General features: G+C 37.3%; 3 protein-coding genes, 1 non-coding gene and 1 pseudogene across 5 annotated transcripts; 3 read left to right on the forward strand and 2 right to left on the reverse strand.

Annotated features, from left to right (window-relative positions):
• Positions 1 to 212: 212 nt before the first annotated feature.
• LOC125583320 (polygalacturonase At1g48100-like) lies at positions 213 to 3,324 on the reverse strand. Of its 2 annotated transcripts, XM_048749980.1 has the most exons (6): positions 2,123 to 3,321; positions 1,862 to 2,029; positions 1,620 to 1,667; positions 1,325 to 1,532; positions 1,160 to 1,244; positions 213 to 811 (listed from the first exon to the last, which is right to left on the reverse strand). In XM_048749980.1, the coding sequence occupies exons 1-6, from the start codon at positions 2,561 to 2,563 to the stop codon at positions 301 to 303; spliced, it is 1,461 nt and encodes a 486-aa protein (XP_048605937.1). In that variant the 5' UTR covers positions 2,564 to 3,321; the 3' UTR covers positions 213 to 300. The 2 variants fall into 2 exon arrangements, with proteins under 2 accessions (XP_048605937.1, XP_048605936.1); XM_048749979.1 differs by having other exon boundaries at positions 1,862 to 3,324.
• Positions 3,325 to 6,090: 2,766 nt separating this feature from the next.
• Positions 6,091 to 8,269, forward strand: LOC106438647 (tRNA:m(4)X modification enzyme TRM13 homolog). The gene is made up of 8 exons (XM_013879891.3): positions 6,091 to 6,260; positions 6,335 to 6,400; positions 6,484 to 6,801; positions 6,890 to 7,124; positions 7,201 to 7,258; positions 7,346 to 7,432; positions 7,529 to 7,639; positions 7,728 to 8,269. The coding sequence occupies exons 1-8, from the start codon at positions 6,175 to 6,177 to the stop codon at positions 8,108 to 8,110; spliced, it is 1,344 nt and encodes a 447-aa protein (XP_013735345.2). The 5' UTR covers positions 6,091 to 6,174; the 3' UTR covers positions 8,111 to 8,269.
• Positions 8,270 to 9,081: 812 nt separating this feature from the next.
• LOC125583321 lies at positions 9,082 to 11,173 on the forward strand. The gene has a single exon (XM_048749981.1). It carries the CDS (start codon positions 9,127 to 9,129, stop codon positions 11,077 to 11,079), a length of 1,953 nt encoding a protein of 650 aa, XP_048605938.1. The 5' UTR covers positions 9,082 to 9,126; the 3' UTR covers positions 11,080 to 11,173.
• A 128-nt stretch (positions 11,174 to 11,301) lies between these two features.
• Positions 11,302 to 11,374, forward strand: TRNAF-GAA. The gene has a single exon. It is a non-coding gene; the product is annotated as a tRNA-Phe (tRNA).
• A 708-nt stretch (positions 11,375 to 12,082) lies between these two features.
• Positions 12,083 to 16,331, reverse strand: LOC111211754 (annotated as a pseudogene).
• Between the last annotated feature and the right edge of the window lie 4,482 nt (positions 16,332 to 20,813).

Genomic DNA, 20,813 nt, shown 5'->3' on the forward strand with positions numbered 1-20,813 from the left:
TTGCTTAAGAGAAAAGAGACCACATAAGCTCCTCTTATATACAGAGAGTCAATTAAATTAACATAGTTGGACAAGAGTTTCTCACTCTTTTCCGTAATCTATTATGAATATTTTAAAAATACTTTAACTTTCATAAATCATGAAACTAATATTTTCAGGAAACTATTAACTTTCATAACATCATGAAAGCGATATTTTTTTCTAATATGACGTTTTTGTAAATTATTTGATTTTGTTTGATCTTTATCGCCTTGACGAAATCCTTGACGGATTCCTTGACACAGGTTTTGACTATTCAAATCACCGTACTCCACACTCTCCTAAAAGACCACCTAACAATAAGGTCGAAGGATCCGATTTGAGACACGAGATCGAAGGAACAGAGAACTCATCCACAACCCCATACGCATTCCAACAGAACGGATCCACAACCATTTCACCTTTTGAAGGCACTAAATCAATATCCGAAACTGTCAAATTTACGCATGGGACGTTGTTGCTACATCCAAAATGCATAGGAGGACTACGTCTATCGTATGTCCCTTTTATACTTTGGTATACTACATCATTCACAAAAACCGCATTTGTTTTGTTAGGACAGTTTTTGCTCGTGCAATAGTACTGATCGATAATTATTGGATTTCGGACATTATCCATTTGGATATTGTCGAACGTTACACCAGAAACGGACCCGGATCCACCTTGCCATGTCTTGATCCGTACACCATTGTCGGAAAACTTGATGAACGAGTCTCTAACCGTAATATTGGAGACGCATGCACGTGAGTTTTGGTTGCCTAAACTTCCAATGCTACATAAAACATAATTATGTTAAATCATTATATTGAGACATTATATAGGGAAAATCTTTAAAGTGTATAACATTTTGAAAAAAATTATCATCATAAAATCAGTATTCAAGACTTTTTTTTTTTTTTTTTTTGAAAATAGCATTCATTTTGCAAGATAAAAAAAAATAAACTACCAACTTTTAAACTCTAATTTCACCCATCCCATAAATACTAAACTTTAGACTCTAATTATAAATCCTAAACCTAACTATTACTAAAAAGTCTTTCAAATTTTTAACAAATGTTATTTTGGAAATATTTCTCCATTATATAAAATTGAATTATAATAATGAGTAACTTTTCTTTACCTAATTCCATGGCCGCCAGGTCCGCAAGTGAGATTCAGTATATCGATATTGTATGATCCAGATCCAATGGAGACACAATCATCTCCTGAGGAAAGTTTTTAAGAATCTTTAGTGTGTTGACACTATATATGATTGAAGATAGCTATGTGTACGTTGAATATATACCGTTGGAGATAACCGAGTTATGAATCTCAACGGAGTTGGAGTTCTCGATGTGGATGCCGTCAGTGTTGGGACTTGACGGTGGAGATGTGATTCGAAGGGAGTTGATGTGAACTTCATGACATCCGTCGAATGTCATATGAAACTGCGGGCTATTTTTAATAGTCACACCTTGCATACTTAGATTTGAGCTCATGAAAAACCTCAAAGCCTGTCCACACCAAAATCGTTACATACATTATTTTAAAATTTGTAAAAATAAGAAAAATGCTTTTAAGTATTTAATGTGTTTACTTACGGCAGGGCTTTCACATGGACCAGTAAGTGCAGTCGTTTTGTTGACATTCTGTTTGAACATAACAAGTATTAAGATTCATAGGTTATACATATTTACGTTACATTACATTATCGGATGTTTTTTGTTGTTTTAAAATAGTAAATTTTCATGAAGTTCAAATTAAAACGTAACATGATATATATAGTTTTATATCAATCCTTCTAAATTACATTTTTGTAATAATTGGATTGAAAAATGTTTACCCGGTGAGGTTTGCATGGAAGATCCCACCATTTTTGTCCGCGACCGTCGATAACTCCGTTGCCTATTAGAGCCATCCCTTTGATTCGATAAAAGACGAGCCATTGTCTTTTGTTGAAACCACTCGGCCACGATTCTGGTCCATCCCGTGGCACGATGGTACCATCGACCTTATTAATTAAATGAAAACCACCAGAAATTAAACAATATTTGATAATCTTGTAGAAATTGAAATGACTTTGATATTTGAAAAAAAAAAATACTTGGAAGTATTGGTAAGAGCGACAAGGACCGGTGAAAATAGTGGAATGGATCACGAAAGTGAAACCGAAAGGTACAAGCAATATGGAGACAGTGTTGTTGTCCTCGTCGTTGCTACAAGCTGAATCCCAAGCTGTCTTGAACGCATCAGTGTCGTCTGTGATACCGTCCCCGACCGCACCATAGTTTCTCACATCGTGGACTACTTCTTGGTCGAGATCTTGGCAAGGAGATGGAGGCTGTGACAGGTCATCAGGGTCTGGAGAAATAGATGGAGGCTGAGATTGAGAGAAGGGCGAATACGGTGGCTCTGGATATGAGTTGGGATTGTGTATGTCGTTGTAATAATGTAGTCTTGCTTCGGTTCCATAAGAGAATAGAGAGGATGTAATGAGAATTAGTGTAGTGAAACGTAGAAACGGATCACGGGAAATTTTTAACATTGTAGATTTAGGATTAACAAACTTTCTGTAATGTGATTATTCTCTCCTTTTGTTATTTTGGAAATAATTTGCAGCAGAATACAAATGTTTGGTTGCAAACATATACTGATATTTGAATTTTTATTTGAAAAAGAAAATTTTTTTTCTTCTAAATCTTAGTTAATTATTTATAAATAATGCTGATAAGCTTATCTGTACTTAGGGACAGCTCAGAGTACATATGTGGATATCTCATGTTCCTGACAAAACCCTTATTTGTTGGAAAATCATTTGCCATAAAGTAAACTGTATTTTACAGATACTATTGAATAATGCTCCTATTTAGACATTATAATATCGTTTGCAACTTAAAGATTTGACTAAGTTGAATTATTTCATGTGCTCATATATTATAGCAGAAGATTGTGATTTGTGAAGGGTACCAATTCACGTGCAAACGATACTACTATTGTGATTGTGATTTTGTTTCATCTTTACAGTATGTATATACATTGAATATGTAAGATACTGCATGTTTATTTTCTGGCCACATATGTATTTAGGATTCTTGGTCTTGGATAACTAAATCATTTGTTGCATCCCCACTACATGTTCTCATTTTGTGGGCTCTTTCAAGATTAGATGATTGAATCTGGTTCTTATTTGATTGATGAAATTCATCTTTTTTTTAATTTAAATTAACATATTATTTCTATTGTTAGATTCGGGTTTATTATGGACTTTCACTTAAAACCAAAAGCCCATAATAAACCTGAATCTAACATGATATCAGAGCCAGCTGGTCCTAAATACTATAAACTTCTGATTAAAATTAAAATTAAAAATTAACCCTTCTGACCGGGTATAAAGGTCGTGATTAACCCTTCCAACCGGGTATAAAGGTTGTGTTAAACTCGCTCGACCGAGTATAAATGTCCTAAAGTTTCGAGATTTCTGGCCGATAAGAGCCATCATCTCGAGGAGGGGTATTAGGGATATATATCCCATATTGGAAATTCTAAAAGACATTAAGTAATATATAAAGGGTTAGGGTCAATCCACTAATCACCAATTGGTTTTAAGTTGGAAGCCCAAACCCGAATCTAACATCTATATTAATTTAGAAAAATTATGTTTGTTCAGTCACTATATAAATTATGTATATTGAATATGTATATTGTGTGTTTATTATAATGAGAGTATAATAATATATTTTTCAAAAAAAATATTTTTTTTTTTGCAGACTTAAATACGCGACAATATTGTAAGTGGCAGAGTGACCTTGATGACAAAGATATAAGTTGATTACATTTTACTCTCTAAATCATTGAATATTTTAGGGATCCAAAATATTAGGAGGTATAGGAACATATTTGGGGTTAATAGAGAGCTTGGGTGGCTCGAAAACACAAGTTTTTGGGTTTGTTCAAGATCGTTTGAGTAACAGAGTAAATGGATGGACTTTCAAATTCTTTATGAAAGGAGGCAAGGAGGTGATCATCAAGACAGTGGTCACAGCTCTACCTAATCATGTTATGTCATGCTACCGTCTCCCTAAGACAGTAACGAAGAAACTAACAAGTTCGACGGCACAATTCTGGTGGAGCTCGGGAGGAAACACAAGAGGGCTTCATTAGAAATCATGGGATAAGATATGTCATTCTAAAGAAGAGGGAGGATTGGGTTTCAAGGATCTCACGGATTTTAACACCGCCATGTTGGGAAAACAATTGTGGTGTCTGATTGAGAAGCCTCATACTTTATTTTCACGAGTGTTCAAAGGCCGGTATTTTCGGAATGCATCACCTCTGGACCGATCCGTTCGTATTTGCCGTCTTATGGATGGCGCAGTATCGTATCTGCTAGATCTCTGGTTAGCAAATGACTAATCTAAAGGGTGGGATCAGGATCATCTATCTCAGTATGGAACGATCCTTGGCTCTCAACCACACGCTCGAGACCAGAAAACAACAATCAACTTACTAGTAGCCTTAACCCAGACCTTACTGTGGATTATTTTATCGATCCTACTTCACGGACGTAGAATACTCAAGCAATCCGATCCATGGTTGACGCACAAGATGCAAAGATTATAGAGAGTATACCATTGAGTCGGACTCATATGGTTGACAGAGATGGATGACATTTCACTAATAATGGCAGGTATACAGTGAAATCTGGTTACCAGGTAGAGCGGGTTTACCCGGATGGGGAGGAATCACTACCGTTACATGGTCCAAATGTCACACATCTTAAGGCTTTTTCCTGGAAAATCAGATGCCCACCGAAGATAAAACACTTTTTGTGGTAGATAGTTTCGGGTTGTATTTCGATAATGAAAAATTTGAGGATTAGAGGGATACAAGGGGATACACAATGTGCAAGATGTGGAGCGACCGAAGAATCAATAAATCATGTGTTTTTTGAATGTCCACCGGCAGTCCAAGTATGGGCTCTATCAAGGATTCCCTCAAATCCAGAAAACATTCCTACTCAGTCGGTCTACACAAACATGGATTATTTGTATTGGAGGGTAGTTCCGCAGATGGAAGACCACCATTTTGCTTGGATTCTATGGTATATTTGGAAGGCCAGGAATAACAAGGTTTTTAGCAACATAGATATTGATCCAAGAGATTCTTTAAAATTGGCAGAAACTGAATCGTTGATTTGGAGAGAAGCCCAAGCATCGATAACTGAGAGGGTTATACAAACTAGGGAGGTGGAGTTACAAGTCTTACCTAATATACCAGGGAGATGGTGTTTCACGGATGGGTCATGGAAGGAGAATGATATTCTTTCCGGACAAGGATGGTATAGTACTCTTGAAGGTTTTGCAGGATTAATGGGAGCAAGAAACACAAGGGCAAGTTTAACACCACTTCACTCGGAAGTCAAAGCCCTTATCTGGACAATGGAATGCATGAAGAACTTAAGGCAGTATCAGGTTACGTTTGCAACGGATTGCTCTCAACTGGTGAAGATGGTTTCGGAACCAAAAGAATGGCCAGCATTTGCAAGTTATTTGGAAGACATCAAGATACTGAATGAAATTTTCAATCACTCAGAGCTCATTCATATACCCCGGACGCTTAATACAAGGGCGGACAGTTTTGCACGGAGTGCTAGGCAGCAACCGTCGTTTGTCGTTTATATGGATACCGAGTTACCGGTGTGGTTTGAAGAGTCTTAGTTGAGTTTGTGTTTGTTGTTTGACAAAAAAAAAAAAAAAAAAACATCGAATATTTATACAGTTCGCAGGTTGGAATGAAGAATGCTTACCGTTGCAAATGGTATAAGTAGCAGCGGGATTTCGCATGCAAAGGTTAGCTGCAAACACAGCAAAAGAAGAACTCAGAAATGATAAGATGAGAGAATGATATCAACAATGGAATCTCACTTCTACTACACATGATGAAGGCCCGAGCGGGAAGAACCGAACAGTGGCCATGTACATAAAAAAGAAGCAAGACCTTCACATCAAGCATGGTTCAAGAGAAGACTCATTGATTTAAAAAAAAAATAAATGGGCTGAGAAAGCCTTAATGGGTAGAAAATGAAGCCCACCTTGGGTAGAAAACCTCCTCGTCTCTCTCTATCTCGAGCTCGAGCTGAGCAAAAGCTCGCTGAGAATGGCGGCGAGAAGTGGCAGTCGATGCAATTTCTGGCTTCCGAAGAAGAAAAGATCATGCGCCAATACTCGAATCGAGAGCTCCCTGTAAGTTTATGTTACTCTGAAGTGAAAAGTTTCGTTCTTTTCTTCTAATTCTCTGAAAGTAATCAATCAAACAGGTTTTGTGGAAACCATAGCCAGAGATCGGATGGTCAGTGGCTTCCATGCCCTATTGATCCTTCTCAGTGAGTTCAGTTTACTTTCCTTATAAAATATATTTTTGATTTTTCTGCTATTGTATCAACGGTTTGATTGGGTATGTTATCAGCTCTGTGTTGCAGGAGAATCTCGAAAGTCATGTAAAGAGATGTCCTTTGTTGAAACAGAACGTTGCATTGTCTGGTCAAGTGTTTTATCAAAAGGGTATTAATGCTGGAAACGAAGAAGAGGAAGAAAAGATGGGTTCTTGTTACTCTGTTGTTACATCAGAGATGAAGAGGAATCTGGTTTATAGCATGAGTGTTTCTGAGTTTCATCAGCTTATCAAGAAGATTGAAGCGGTTCATTGCAGTATACGTAATGATATTGAAGATTCGCATTTGTCACCTGAAGCTTGTAACATATGGTTTAACAAGGAGATAGATAGGTAATAATGGTTTGAAAGGTTTGTAGGTTTTGCCAGAGGAGAAGTTTTTTTTTTTGTTACTGATGGGTTGTGATTGTTGTTGGTGCAGGAAGTTACCGTTTCAAGAGAAACATGTTTTGCAACAAGGTTCTATTCTGGGTAACTTGGAAAAGATTGGGGCATTGAAGAGATGTAACACAAATGTTGAATGTTGTGAAAAAGATGATGATGTGCCTGCGGTTGTTGAATTTGGAGCTGGGAGAGGATACTTAACGCAGATGCTAGCAGATTGCTATGGCGTCAAAAAAGTTTATTTAGTCGAGAGGAAATCTTATAAGCTTAAGGTTTGTTTAGCTTCCTTGTTTATGTTCACTCCGTTAACTTATTTTCTCAAACTGCATTGGTTTTTACTACTTGTAGGCTGATAGGTCACTGAGGCAAAAGGAGAACTTGGTATTAGAGCGTATGAGAATCGATAGTAAGGTTTCTTTGAACCTAGTACCTTTTTTCTTGTTTTACCTGTTCCTGGTTTTGTAACCTTTTTTTTTTTGTGTGAGTGTTTCAGTTGAAGATTTGAACCTTAACGCGGTCGAATCATTACAAGGTGTTTCTTATGTGGCTGTTGGGAAACATCTATGTGGTCCTGCAACAGGTAACAAACACTGCACGCTTATCTCTTAGATCCTACAGTTTTTAGATCTCCACTTCATAATGAGTGTCTGTATTTGCCAATGTGTGGGATGATTAGATTTGAGCTTAAGATGTTGTCTGTCTAGACAAGATGGTGAAAGCCCTGTTCTAAGAGGTCTTGCTATCGCGACTTGTTGCCATCATCTTTGCCAATGGAAAAGCTATATAAGTAAGCTCACTGTCACTGCTTCTTCTTTGGTCTGTAGAGCTCAGCCAGTAATATAAGAACTTGGTTCTGTTTTATTTTGTTCTCACAGATAAAGAATATATCATTGGCATGGGGATTTCTAAAGACGAGTTCCATGCCTTGACTTGGTTCACTAGCTGGGCAGTAGATGATGATCATGGTTCCAAAGTTCCCGGTGTTGAAGGCATTGACCTTATTGCTTCAAAGGAGGAGGAAGACGGAGACAAGGTGGAAGATGATTCTTTGAGCAGCGTTGAGGAAGTTGTGAAGAAGATGAAGCCCATGAAAAGAGCTGTTTTAGGGTTTAAGTGCAAGCAGATTATCGATGCAGGGAGGATGAAGTGGGTTAAGAAACATGGGTTGGATTCAAAGCTTGTGAAATATATTCCGGCAAGCATCTCACCGGAGAACACTTTACTGGTCGCCGGAAAGCTAAGTCCGGTTCTTGCTTGACCTTGTATTGTTGATGGTGACACAATGTTTAATATTTGGTTGGTGAAGACTAGTAGATTAGTTACTGTAGTTGAATTGAAGTCATCAATTTTGATTCATAAACTTATTTGCTTGTTGTTATCTAAACCGAATCTTTAAAGAAATAATGGGTTCATATTACTTTAGCTTGTGTGACAAGTTAAATAAAAACTTATGCAACGAGTTAAACTCCAAATGCTTATTCGTAATTTGTATCAACTTTTGTAATTAGAAATAAATGATACGACATTTATAGGGTAAATTTTTCTATTCAATTAAATTTTGCTCCAGTTTCAGCTAAAAATGTGTCAATCAAGTGAACTGTCCTTTTACATTTACTGTAGTTACTATATACAAAGAGAAAAATACACTCTAAAATTTACTCAGAGACATTAAGTAAAATATGTTTTACTCTAGTTTATTTCTTCTTTCCTCCCACGTCTTTTTACTTTCCTCTCAACTGTACCTTTTTATGTAATTTTTTTACTTTTTTTTTTATAATTCGTTGGTATTTGGTGAATCAAGACCAACCGACTAGTCCTTTAGGAGCATGTCCATCGGTCTCAGAAAGACCTGGTTTCGAACTTTAAGCCTGATGTACCATTCGACCATTGTGTAGTTATAATATAATTGAAGGATAAAAGGTTTCGAATATTTACTTTCTTGCCAATCACAAACCGAAGTGAAATTTTTTACCAATCAGAATCTGTAAAATTATCCAGCCGCCGTATGAGACCAATCAATCCATCATCTGTTGAGCACCCAAAAACTAGTTTTCTTACCATCTCTACTACATACACAAATGTCTTCTGCATCGATTTTCCACGTATTTTAATTTTAAGGATAAAGATCCTAACCGAGACTGCAACGTCATTACACACGTACGGATCATTAATGTTCCGTTCACACACAGTCAAACTCTTCCACGTCATCAATCCTCGCTATAAATACGCCACTCGCTTACCACCACCGATTCATCAAATCTTACAGTTATAGCAATGGACACTCCAAGTGGCACTATCATCTTCACCACCGTTGGTCGCACTCACTACGGCTTCGACGTTTTCTCTCTCCACATCGCCTCCTCCGTCGAACGCCGTTTAACAGACGGAGTTTCCGTCAACTTCAACGCTCAGTTCGCTGACGACAACGGTAACGATATCGTGTTCGTTTCGGAACGAGCTGGGTCGGCCCGGATTTTCAGAACCCGACCCGGGAACTCCAAACCCGAGCAGCTTCCCGGAGCTCCGGAAAGCTTCTTCCACGACCGTCCAATCATCACTCAAGACAACACTCTCTACTTCATCTCCGCTCACGAGCAGCCTGATCGCCATTTCAAGAACTGGACAGCGCTTTACTCCGTGAACCCCAACAGCCAAGGGAAAGAAGTGACACGTGTCACTCCACCAGACACCGCCGACTTCAGCCCCGCGGTTTCTAAATCGGGAAAGTATTTCGCCGTGGCGTCGTACGGATCTCGCTCCTGGGGCGGCGAGTTTCACGAGATCAACACTGACATCGTTGTCTTCAAAGCATCTGAGCCGGAGACGAGAGTGGTTGTCTGCGAACGCGGCGGATGGCCGACTTGGTCCGGCGACTCAACCGTCTTCTTCCACCGCCAAGCTGACGACGGTTGGTGGAGCATTTACCGGTTTGACATACCGGAGAGTCTCAATCTCTCTCCGATCAAACCGGTCCGAGTCACTCCACCTGGACTCCACTGCTTCACTCCTGCAGCTTTCCACGACGGAAAACGAATCGCCGTCGCGACTCGCCGCCGCGGCGTCAACCACCGTCACATCGAGATTTTCCACCTCGAGCACAAAACGTTTCAGGCGGTTACTGAGCCGCTCAACCCGAGCTTCCACCATTACAACCCCTTCGTCTCTGCAAACTCCGAGTTCCTCGGCTACCACCGATTCCGCGGCGAGTCGACTCAGGGCGAGTCAACCGTCCCGAACCTAGAATCAATCGTCTCGCCAATCAAAACACTCCGTTTGCTGAGATTAAACGGATCGTTCCCGTCGTCATCACCTGACGGAGACCTGATCGCGCTGAACTCGGACTTCGACATCAACGGTGGGATCAAAGTCGCGAGATCCGACGGTTCAAAACGATGGACGCTGATCAAAGACCGTACAGCCTTCTACAACTCGTGGAGCCCCACGGAGCGCCACGTCATCTACGCATCTCTCGGTCCTATCTTCCGTCCCGCGGGAATCGCGGTTCAGATCGCTCGGATTCAATTCTCACCGTCGGATCTAACCGCTGATAGAGAAGAGGTTCCTTGTGAAGTGAAGTTTCTCACTCTAGATAACACCGGGAACAACGCCTTCCCGTCTTGCTCTCCCGACGGTAAGTCCGTCGTGTTCCGATCCGGACGATCAGGTCACAAGAATCTTTACATTCTCGACGCCGTTAACGGAGAGTCTGAAGGCGGGGAGGGGATACGGCGTTTGACGGAGGGGCCGTGGATCGACACTATGCCTTGCTGGTCTCCGAAAGGAGATCTCATTGGATTCTCGTCGAACCGGCACGATCCGTCGAACGACGCCGCGTTTGGCGCTTACGTGGTGAGGCCCGACGGTTCTGGTTTGAGGAGGATCGAAATCGCGGGGCCCGAGGGGTCGGAGGAAGCGGCGAGGGAGAGGGTTAATCACGTGAGTTTTAACAAGGATGGTGATTGGATAGTTTTCACGGCGAATCTCGGTGGGATTACGGCGGAGCCGGTGGCGATTCCGAATCAGTTTCAGCCGTACGGAGATTTGTACGTTGTCAAGTTGGACGGAACTGGGTTGAGGAGGCTGACGTGGAATGGGTATGAAGATGGGACTCCGACGTGGCATACTGTGGATGATTTGGGTCTGAGTGGGTTGAGTTTGAACGGTCAAGATGGAGACAAGCTTGAAGGTCAGTTTGAGGAGCCCCTGTGGATTACTTGCGACATCTGAATGTTTTTATCATAATAAAATCTCATCCATTGGAGAGAATACGTATGTAATATATTTTTCATCGAATATAACATGTTAAATGGGTTTGCATTAATTTAAATGTCGTAAACTAACTGGTCACAAGTTCGAATCATATCCATATCACATTTTTATTTTTTTAATTTAATCGGGTTGAACCTCTTTTTACGGACATTCATACTATAACCAAATTTATTAACAAAAGCGGGGATAGCTCAGTTGGGAGAGCGTCAGACTGAAGATCTGAAGGTCGCGTGTTCGATCCACGCTCACCGCAATTTTTTTCTTCTTTTAAGTCAATTGGGCCTTAATCTTAAATATACTCGGTCCAAGTGTTTGGTTGACATTCTAAAAGTTTTACTATTGGTTTAGTTTTTAATTAAGCACATTGGGCTTTAGCTTTATATATAGTCGGCCCAAATGTTTGGTTAACTAATTCGGAGATGGTCGATATTTCTTTTCATGTTCAGCTTATGTCTCCACTTGATACAAGTGAGATAAAACATTTATACGTAGTTAGGAATACCCATTGGACCTTAATCTTAAAATATACTCGGTTCAAGTGTTTTGTTGACATTCTGAAAATTTTAATATTGGTTTAGTTTTTAATTAAGCACATTGGGCTTTAGTTTTAAATATATCTGGCCCAAATGTTTGGTTAACTAATTCGGAGATGGTCGATATTTCTTTTCATGTTCAGCTTATGTCTCCACTTGATACAAGTGAGATAAAGCATTTATACGTAGTTAGGAATACCCATTGGACCTTAATCTTAAAATATACTCGGTTCAAGTGTTTTGTTGACATTCTGAAAATTTTACTATTGGTTTAGTTTTTAATTAAGCACATTGGGCTTTAGTTTTAAATATATCAGGTCCAAACGTTTGGCTGATTTATTCGGAGATGGCTGACATTTCTTTTCATGTTCAACTTATGTCTCCACACACATGTGGTTAATGAATGAAAGAAAGTTCCACATTGATAGTTGGAGAAATAATTAACTAACATATAAAGAGTTACGACTATTTCACTTACTGTCAATTGGTTAAAGTTGGAAATCTACGATAAATCTGAATATAACATGGTTCAAATCGTTGATGGTAACTGTGGAAAGGACGTTGGTCTTCATGGAGGCGGAGCTTTAGTGCGTGGTTCCGGCACCATTGCTTCTACTCCCCTTGTAACCACATGTGTGTGGCCAGAAACGTGGCCATGTCCTCATCACCTCTGCACCTTTTATCCTTGTCTTTTTGGTAGATTAGGTCATATGGTTTATCTTAATCCATAGTGTAGTGAGTTGGAGTTAATTGGGCTAACACTCTAATAATGTTCTATTGGACTTTCATAATATATGATTTGGCTGACAGAAAAACAAATATTTGTAAAGAATTATGCATGACTTTATAATGTTTTTGTTATCTAAATTACTTTTATCTTAATAGTTGAATAAATGAGAGATATATTCTATTACATGTTAGAGCACTGATATTAGTATTCTCTTTTAGTGAATCAAATTTCTAAGCATATAAAGTAGAATTTATATAATTTAATGATAGTGTTCCAAAAATAATATATAATTTAATGATAAAATAATTACAATTTGGTTAAAAACTACTTAAACCAAAACTTGAGGGTATCTAAACTCGATGAATTCAGTATTGTGCCTATTTTTTTATAAACAGAAAACAAAAACTAAAACTGAAAACATCACACTGAATTATGAATTAAAAACCACAACTCCTTAAAGTGAATATAAGAGTTTAGAAACCTCTTTATCGAGTTTTTATGGCGAAAGAGTTTCTAATATGAATCGAACTAGAAACGAACTTCACGCTATGCCCCTAGATATTTTACCATCACCATTTGATTTAAAAAATAATTAAAGAGATTTGTAATCATAAGTGGTTTTGAATAGTATGTACCTTTTATGTTTTAATCTTTGTAATACGTTTTTCTTTCAAAAACAAAAATCTTTGTAATACGTGCTTGCATGGTTGCATACTATTTAAGTTATGGTGCAACGGCATAACGGATTGATAAATTTATAAAAAAACAAGGTGACTTTTTGTTTCTGTTACACTCCTTGTTCTACAATTCTAAGCGTGACGAAATAACAACGCAGGACTGGCGAATTTTTATACCAGTTAGAAAAAAAACTCTCACATCTAAACTTTCATTGCCGTTGACCGAAGAAGAAAGAAAAACTTACATTGACAACGCCTGGGTAAAACAGGATGTGAGCCCGATTGTTCAGCGCGTCGACGACTGCCTCGTGAATCCCCGGGAGCCGCTTGACAGCTCTCTATACAAGTTAACCAGTGTTTTCATATCCACACACTAATCCGCAGTCGAACTTGCAAAACTTACTGACTCATATATAGTCCGGTTTGAAGTTAATGAAAAACCCAATAACCCGATAAAACCCTCTATCAGTCCGCAATCATGTCATTTATATTACTATCTTCACTAGGGGTATAGTCCCCGCGCAAGCGCGGAGCCGGATAAGTTACTGATCGTTGTGTAGTTTTGTGTACGAGATTTTGTCGTTTATTTTTTTTCCACTTTTGTTTTTCCGTGTTGTATATAATGGTGATGAACATAACATTTGGAAGTCACACAGTTTGATTAAGTTGATATAAGAATGACTGGCGAATTCATATGCATTATTTTCGTAATGATTTGATCGACCATTAGCGTTATTAGCGCTTTCATGTTCAAAAGATAAAGTTTATGAAGTTGTTTAGTATTTACTTAGGTAGTTGTTAGTATATAAAACAAATAGTGTAATGAAAAAAATATAAAATTTGAATTCAAAAAATTAAGCAAATTTATCAAACAATAAATTAAATTATTTTCTTATTTTACCTAAATTAATTTCAAAATATAGAATTGTAATAAACTATTTTTAAAAAAAATTAATAAGTCTAGAAAAATTTATAAAATTATACGGTTGCAAAATTATTTATTTTTAGAGTTTTACTCGACTTTGTTAAAAATAATTTATGGTGGACAAAAAAATGTCAGAAATAGGTAAACAAAAAAAATACACCACTGACAAATCTTGTATGAGTTAGAACCCGTCGACGTTTCATTAATAATCCAAAATAGAAATAAAATCTCCGAACAGAAAAAACATGCAAGGGAAAAAATATCCAAAGTTTATGATGGAAAACAAAGATAATAGCAGTTTTTAAAAATGCATAGAAAATACGTTGACGGGCTGATAGGAATATAATAGATATTTCCAATCACTCACGGCAGCGCTTGCAGTTGTTCTGAGCGTCTGAAATCTCTGGAAGATCTGCTGCAGCACGTTCCTCATCGAACTTGTCTCCCAAAACAGATGGGCCCGATGATGCTGCCAATCCTACGTCACCATCACTGCTTGAAAGAATGTTCTCACTGTGCTCCTGAAATACATGAATGTGATGACAAGTAAAATTAGACAACCTTGCCATGGTTCTCTATGATGGTATCTTCAGTGATGGTGGAGATAGTGAAGATACGGTGATTGCTATTAATGGCTTCCATCAATTTGAGAGCTCTCCATGTTTTGGGCTAGATCTTGGCAAGTAGCTATGAATACATCAAACACTATGTTGCTGGCATGAGATTTGAATCGACCTAGAGAGCCTGCAACAACATAGACGGTGAGGTTCTTGAGTATATTGAGCTCCACCAAGCCAGACACACTCGTTTTCAACACCTTCTTCCCTATCTCTCTTCTAATTACTGCCATGTCCCTCGATGCAGTTCACCGCAGCAGGTTTGTTAATGTCGGAGAATAAGTTATCTGACCAATAAATTTCAAGTTTTTAAGTCTCAAGATGACATTAAGCTAAAAGGCATTGTTTTAAAATCAAACCAATAACATACAAAATGAACTCACCATAGATTCCGATCACATCCATGTCAGAGGAATCATCGCTGAGGAACTCAATAACATTATGCACACCTTTGGTTACCATGTCCATCCCCATTGCACCACACCGGTGTTACAACTGAACCATACATAGCCATTTTTCCCTGCCAATGTACAGTGGACAGTTTGTAGCCTCGTAAATCTAATTGACATGCATCCACAAAATCATTATTTCATCAGCAAAAGTTTCAATCTTGAGTCGAACCACACCACAAACATAAAATTTTTTACATCTTGGTGGTACCTGTTGAAAATGGCAGCCGACGTTTCGAAGTGATCTGGATTCTCCTAAGAAGGCTTAAGTTTCATAGCACGTTGGCATGACAAAAGCCGGACAATAGGCGCTCTAGTTGTACCGTCCTTCAGCTCCGCCTGAGACGTACCTAGCCTTGCAGCCTCTATTAGTCCTAGCAACCAAATAACTTTCCGTTATAGCCCATCAGAACAGAGTTTACATCATATTAGTTAATCGAACAACTTCAAAGCGATCAATCAACTTTCACGATCGACCCCCTATCGTAGCGATGGATGGTAGTGATTCACACGAACTGGGATAGAACCGTGGATCTCGGAATTCTGCCTAGAGAAACATACGCTTAAAGTATTAAAACTGATAGCTTGAATATTGATTAAACAAATATGGTATATATTATTCTATAGAAAGTCAAATTGTCAATACCTTTTCCTAGGTACTATGTTCTAGGCGGAGAAAGGTGGCGGGGACAACGAACGATTAAGCAACAACAACAGTGGAGGCTGACATCGTTGAAGGTTGGCTAAAAGCTGCGACAGTTCAATTTAGGAGTAATTTAATAAGAGATATGGGTCTCAAGGTTTGTTTGAGGAATTATATATACTGAGACGAATTGTTTCAGAGGTGAAACTGTACCATAACTGATCGTTGGAGATATAGAGAGGTGAAGATGAAAAGTTTCAGAATTTTTTTTGATAAGCTAAAATGGTAACGCTTCGGTTTATCGGTGGAGACATAGTACTGTAAAAATCCCAGATACATACAAAAGAGATTAACTCACTTATAAGTTTTATTGTGCCAGAATGCGGATTTTACTAAATAGGTTTCGATGATCAAAGTTACACGTGAGTATTGAAACATTACAGTTATGTGTGGGATCCACTATAAGAAAATCTTCATAAATATATATTAGTTTCGGTAATCAATGTACAAAGTATCCTTTAGTTCAGTGGTATAAATGTTGGTGTTTATATCACAGTAACCCGGGTTCGAATCACAGATTTGACATTTTCCACACTTTTTAAAAGTGGGGCCCACTTACCTGCTGACGTGTCGCATCATGAGTGATGAAACTGGCTCATTATAATGTAGATTATTATTTTTAATAACCAGTTAACTATACCTAAACTATATATGATTACATAACTTAAACTCAAAAAGCCCAAAAATTGGGGTTAGTTTGCTAGCTAACAAGCTACAACGATAAATAAAAATTGAATAGCCAAGAACAGAAGAGTGGGGCTTGAGGGAGGATCAAATTGCGCCCAAGAAAGTGGATTTAGCTGGATTTGGATCGTGTACTTCACCTTTTGGATGATCTTGATCTGAGGTTACTGCTAGACGTTGGTATAAAGCCTAGAGTTTTTTTTCTTTCAAATGGAGTAAATAAAGGTTTGATAGCACAATTTAATGATCAGAGCAACATTTTTGTCCTAAGAAGGGTTTTTCAACCAGTCTTTGCTTCAAGATCACTAGGGGGGTATAGATCAAGGGGTGAATAAAAGAAAGACAATATTTGCTAAATTGCATAAAAAATAAATGTTGTTGATTTTCATGCACAAGCTACAAACAGTTGGGACTTGGACTCCCCACTAGCGCAACCTGTCTTGTAACTAATTGATTAATAGCCAGGGAAACATGTTTAGGAATTCGTCTCAAGGAACCGCACTTGTTTATGCCAAAAGATAGCAGATCTTTACGAAATTTGTTTGTCATGAAAGTATTATTTTTCTTATGGAAGTCAATTTTTTTTCTTTTTGGCAACCATTCCTTATTGGAGAGTTCTTTTCAATAAAAATTTTCGTAAGAAAGTGTCACATTTCTTTGTTTTCCTTTTCCCTAAAGACAGTTAAAGTTTTTCTTGTTTAATTATAAAGGGAGAAGGCGAAAGATCAAAATGCCCTTTGTGTTTAATCTGAATTTTGTCTGTTTAGTCAGAATATTGTGTGTTCGAAATCATGAATTCGATGTTGATTAATTATTTGAAATATATTTATTGAAAGATCAAAGATTGGTTAAAAGACAAAAATAATGAAATTGTCAATGAGTAATGAACTCGTCAAGACAGCTAGCTATGAAAACTTTAGTTCTTGTGCTGATTTTTGTGTGATTATGAATGATCCTTTTTTGAGTTAGGTCTCCTTTATTTATAGCATACTTCTTTCTTTTTCTTTCTAAGTCGGTATATCTTCCTTTGACCGCCTTTATCTAACTGGGTAGAGTTCGGTCGACTTGATAGCCATGTCGAGAGATATAATCTATCTCCAATAAAAAGTCTCCTCAATTTATTGTGAGAAACAAAGTCGATCTCAATGAATTACCAGGAATGAATTTTGTAAGTAAAAGAATTTGGCTTGATTTGTCTTTCAAATGCTGCCAAGCTATCATATCAGTGTTTCCTAAGGGCTTCGTTAGTTTTCCGCAAACTAGTTATCTAGAACTTTGGTTATCAATAGTTACTAGGTGTTTTACTGCACCATGTGCAGTAAAGAATTTTTTAAATCTAACTTATATTTAAAAATAAATTTAATTAAATATTATAGATTTTACTATTCTTTTACTAATATTTAATATAGATTTGATATATATTAAATCAATTTGTATAAAACTAATAAAAATGATATAAAATTATATAATTATCAAAAATTTAGCCTAAACAATATTTATAAAATTTGTAGATATATAAGAAACTAATGATCTTACGATTAGATATTTAAATTTTTAAAAAATTGTAGAAATTTTTGAAAGCTTTAATAATACAAATTGTATAATTATACAAAATAATAATATTTCAAAATTTGAAATGTTATATATGAATATATTTATTTTATAGATGATGTATGAGCTATTACCATATTTAAAAAAAGTTTACCAAAAAAAAATATCAATATTGAATGTAATATATGAATTATTACCATATTCTAATAAGTTTACCAAAAATATAAATCAACAATAAATGAAATTATCCATGTCATATTTTTCTGGAAGCCATGTCACCAATTTCAGTAGCCATGTCATATTTGTTTTGTTAAATTGATTAGAGAGAGGACATGTGGCAAAATCACTTCGCAAATATAGTCTAGGGTGTGTGTACCATTGGTCCAATCCTTAAATCGGCCCTCTGGTTTTATCTTGGAAAGTAGAATTGTGGTCTCCTCAAAATGCGGGAACGTGGCATCGCCAGGGTTTATAGACATAATGATAATCTTTCCTCGGGTATGAATGGTGACCAGAGAACGGCGAGCAATAATGCATTTTCTAACGTTTCTAAAAAAAATTACCATTCACAAGGAATAGTAATTCTCTCTTATTCCCTTTCATTCCCTTTTTTGTAGAGAATTAAAGAACAAAATTATTCCTTGTTAAATTTGATAAGGAACAACAATTCTTTTTCATTCCTGCTATTTTATTCTCGTACATTACTTTTTTAATTGTTCCTCTTGTTTCCCGGATGGTCACCAGTCAAACCCTTCGTATTCTGCACCGTATCATTATAAATATGAGACTCCTCTCCTTATTATCTTAATTCCCCTAATGATCAACGTAGTTTTCTCTCTCGTCCTCTCTCTTTCCTTCGCCGTTTTTTTTAACTTACTTCCAGATCTACCACTATATATTTAGTAATTTCTCTGATTTTCTCCAAGTTCTTCATCCATTCTTCAACATAAAATGTCTTGTATAAATAAATGTTCAAGGAAAGAGAAGGAAATTGATACTGCAGCAAGTTCGGATTCGGAAGAATCTGGAGCTTCCAGTCTGACTAACGACCTAGTAAGACGACATTAGGGAGCTGTGATTGATACAGATTTTCTAGATTGTGCCCAACTGGCTGTAATTCAATATGTTTCGGGCTGAAGGAGAATGAAGTCGATGACGAGGAGATGACAACAAGGAAGTCGGTCATCAATCTGAAGCGACCTTCTTGGCATCCCTGATACACTAAAATTGATTTTTTACTATTGCAAACTAATGGTGGTTGTTGTAATACTTTAGATTCAATTCCAGAGGACCGTTTCTACACTTTATTCTTATGAGTTCAATATCAAGCTAACACAATTTATTTCATTCAAATAAAAGAATTCAAAATAAACTAGCCAGTAACCGAGTTGAAATGGGTTGGTTTTCAGATTATAAAAGATCTTAATCTAGGGTGAAAGATCGAGTGTCAAACGATCATGATCCAAACATCTATTCAAGGGTTATCTATCTGTGAGTCTATAACTCGAAAGACACAAATAGATCGATCCACTTTCATGGCATCTCCCCTTTTTTTTTTCAAGTGATCTCAGTACTTAAATATCATTTGGATTAAAACAAGATGATAAACATTATTGCTCAGATTCAATTACTTTACAATTTTTGCTAACATCTACTTTCGCTGGTTAGAGACAAGCTGTCCATTCATGTTGTTTCTAGCAACCTAAACACTTTTGATGATTAGATTAAACATAGTTTCAAATACTAAGTGATCAGTTTAATGCAGACAATAAGCGTAACCATGAATTGAGATAATCAACAATTACCTAATTTTTGTTTAGCTCATCAATCTAACACCCTAGACAAAGCAAGCTGGCTACTCAGCCATTAACAAAGAAAATACATAGACAAATAATGAAGAAAACATGAATAACGATTGCAAAAAGAATGAAATAGGGTTAAGGGATTCTGCTCTACATCAAGAGAGAGAGTATCGATCATTCTCCCTTACAAGGTGGCAAATCGCAAGTATCTCCTTAGTATGTGTTCTTTGTAAAAACTGAAGTAGTTCTAAAAACTAAATGAAACATTTCATATATAAGAGGTCACGGGCGGGTGGGAGAAAGAGAGGGTTCCCTAGGGCAAATCCATGATTTTTTGGAAACCTCCATTCTTAATTCGGCTGCTCTGCTCTGAAATCTCCAAATTGCACTTTTTCTGCATACTTCCCTGCAAATGCTGTACAACCTACTCCGGACCTGTAATGGCTCGAAAATGACTAAAACGAATCGATAAAGAATTGAAAGCACTTTAAGAAAACTATATACAATTTGTCAAAAATGCAATATATCAATCCCAACCAATGACCCTTTATCTTCAGGCCTTATTCCAATCAGACCATGTAAAGACGATTACTTTATTTACCAAAATGAGATCCCAAATGAGGACGTTAGATCTGTCGGTCATTGAAGGCCATAATTAGAAGAACCCTCTACTAACTATGTCTAAACTATAAAGCATCAAAGAACTCATATATCTTCTGAATGCTGGTACCAACTTCACTTTTCTGATCCTAAACCTGACCAAATGACATGGGCCCCACTAGTCAGATATGCGTGCATCTATGAATCATGATTCGAGAAGGATGACAAACTATGGCTCCACACCCCCATCTCATCAACTCATACTGCAACAGGCGTGAGGTCGCCCTTTCTCAATTGCGATTGTATTGATGGTAGTGGTTGCCAAGACCAACGTGTCAATGTATTCTACGGTCTTTTTTAGTGTTAGGTATGAAAAAAATATTTGTCTTTGTAGGGCCTGTTGTCCGTTTTCTGGTCCATC

The sequence above is a fragment of the Brassica napus genome, chromosome C3 (assembly GCF_020379485.1).
Source record: "Brassica napus cultivar Da-Ae chromosome C3, Da-Ae, whole genome shotgun sequence".
In the NCBI taxonomy this organism is placed as follows: domain Eukaryota; kingdom Viridiplantae; phylum Streptophyta; class Magnoliopsida; order Brassicales; family Brassicaceae; genus Brassica; species Brassica napus.

What these genes read in the sequence shown, in the direction of transcription:
- LOC125583320 (XM_048749979.1), bottom strand. Translation starts at nt 2,563, where the DNA reads ATGTTAAAAATTTCCCGTGATCCGTTTCTACGTTTCACTACACTAATT. An exon ending in GTCCATGTGAAAGCCCTGCC is followed by an intron (nt 1,533 to 1,619) that starts GTAAGTAAACAC and finishes TGGTGTGGACAG; the next exon opens with GCTTTGAGGTTTTTCATGAG. An exon ending in CCTGGCGGCCATGGAATTAG is followed by an intron (nt 812 to 1,159) that starts GTAAAGAAAAGT and finishes TGTTTTATGTAG; the next exon opens with CATTGGAAGTTTAGGCAACC.
- LOC106438647 (XM_013879891.3), top strand. Translation starts at nt 6,175, where the DNA reads ATGGCGGCGAGAAGTGGCAGTCGATGCAATTTCTGGCTTCCGAAGAAG. An exon ending in TGCCCTATTGATCCTTCTCA is followed by an intron (nt 6,401 to 6,483) that starts GTGAGTTCAGTT and finishes GTATGTTATCAG; the next exon opens with CTCTGTGTTGCAGGAGAATC. An exon ending in GGAAATCTTATAAGCTTAAG is followed by an intron (nt 7,125 to 7,200) that starts GTTTGTTTAGCT and finishes TACTACTTGTAG; the next exon opens with GCTGATAGGTCACTGAGGCA.
- LOC125583321 (XM_048749981.1), top strand. Translation starts at nt 9,127, where the DNA reads ATGGACACTCCAAGTGGCACTATCATCTTCACCACCGTTGGTCGCACT.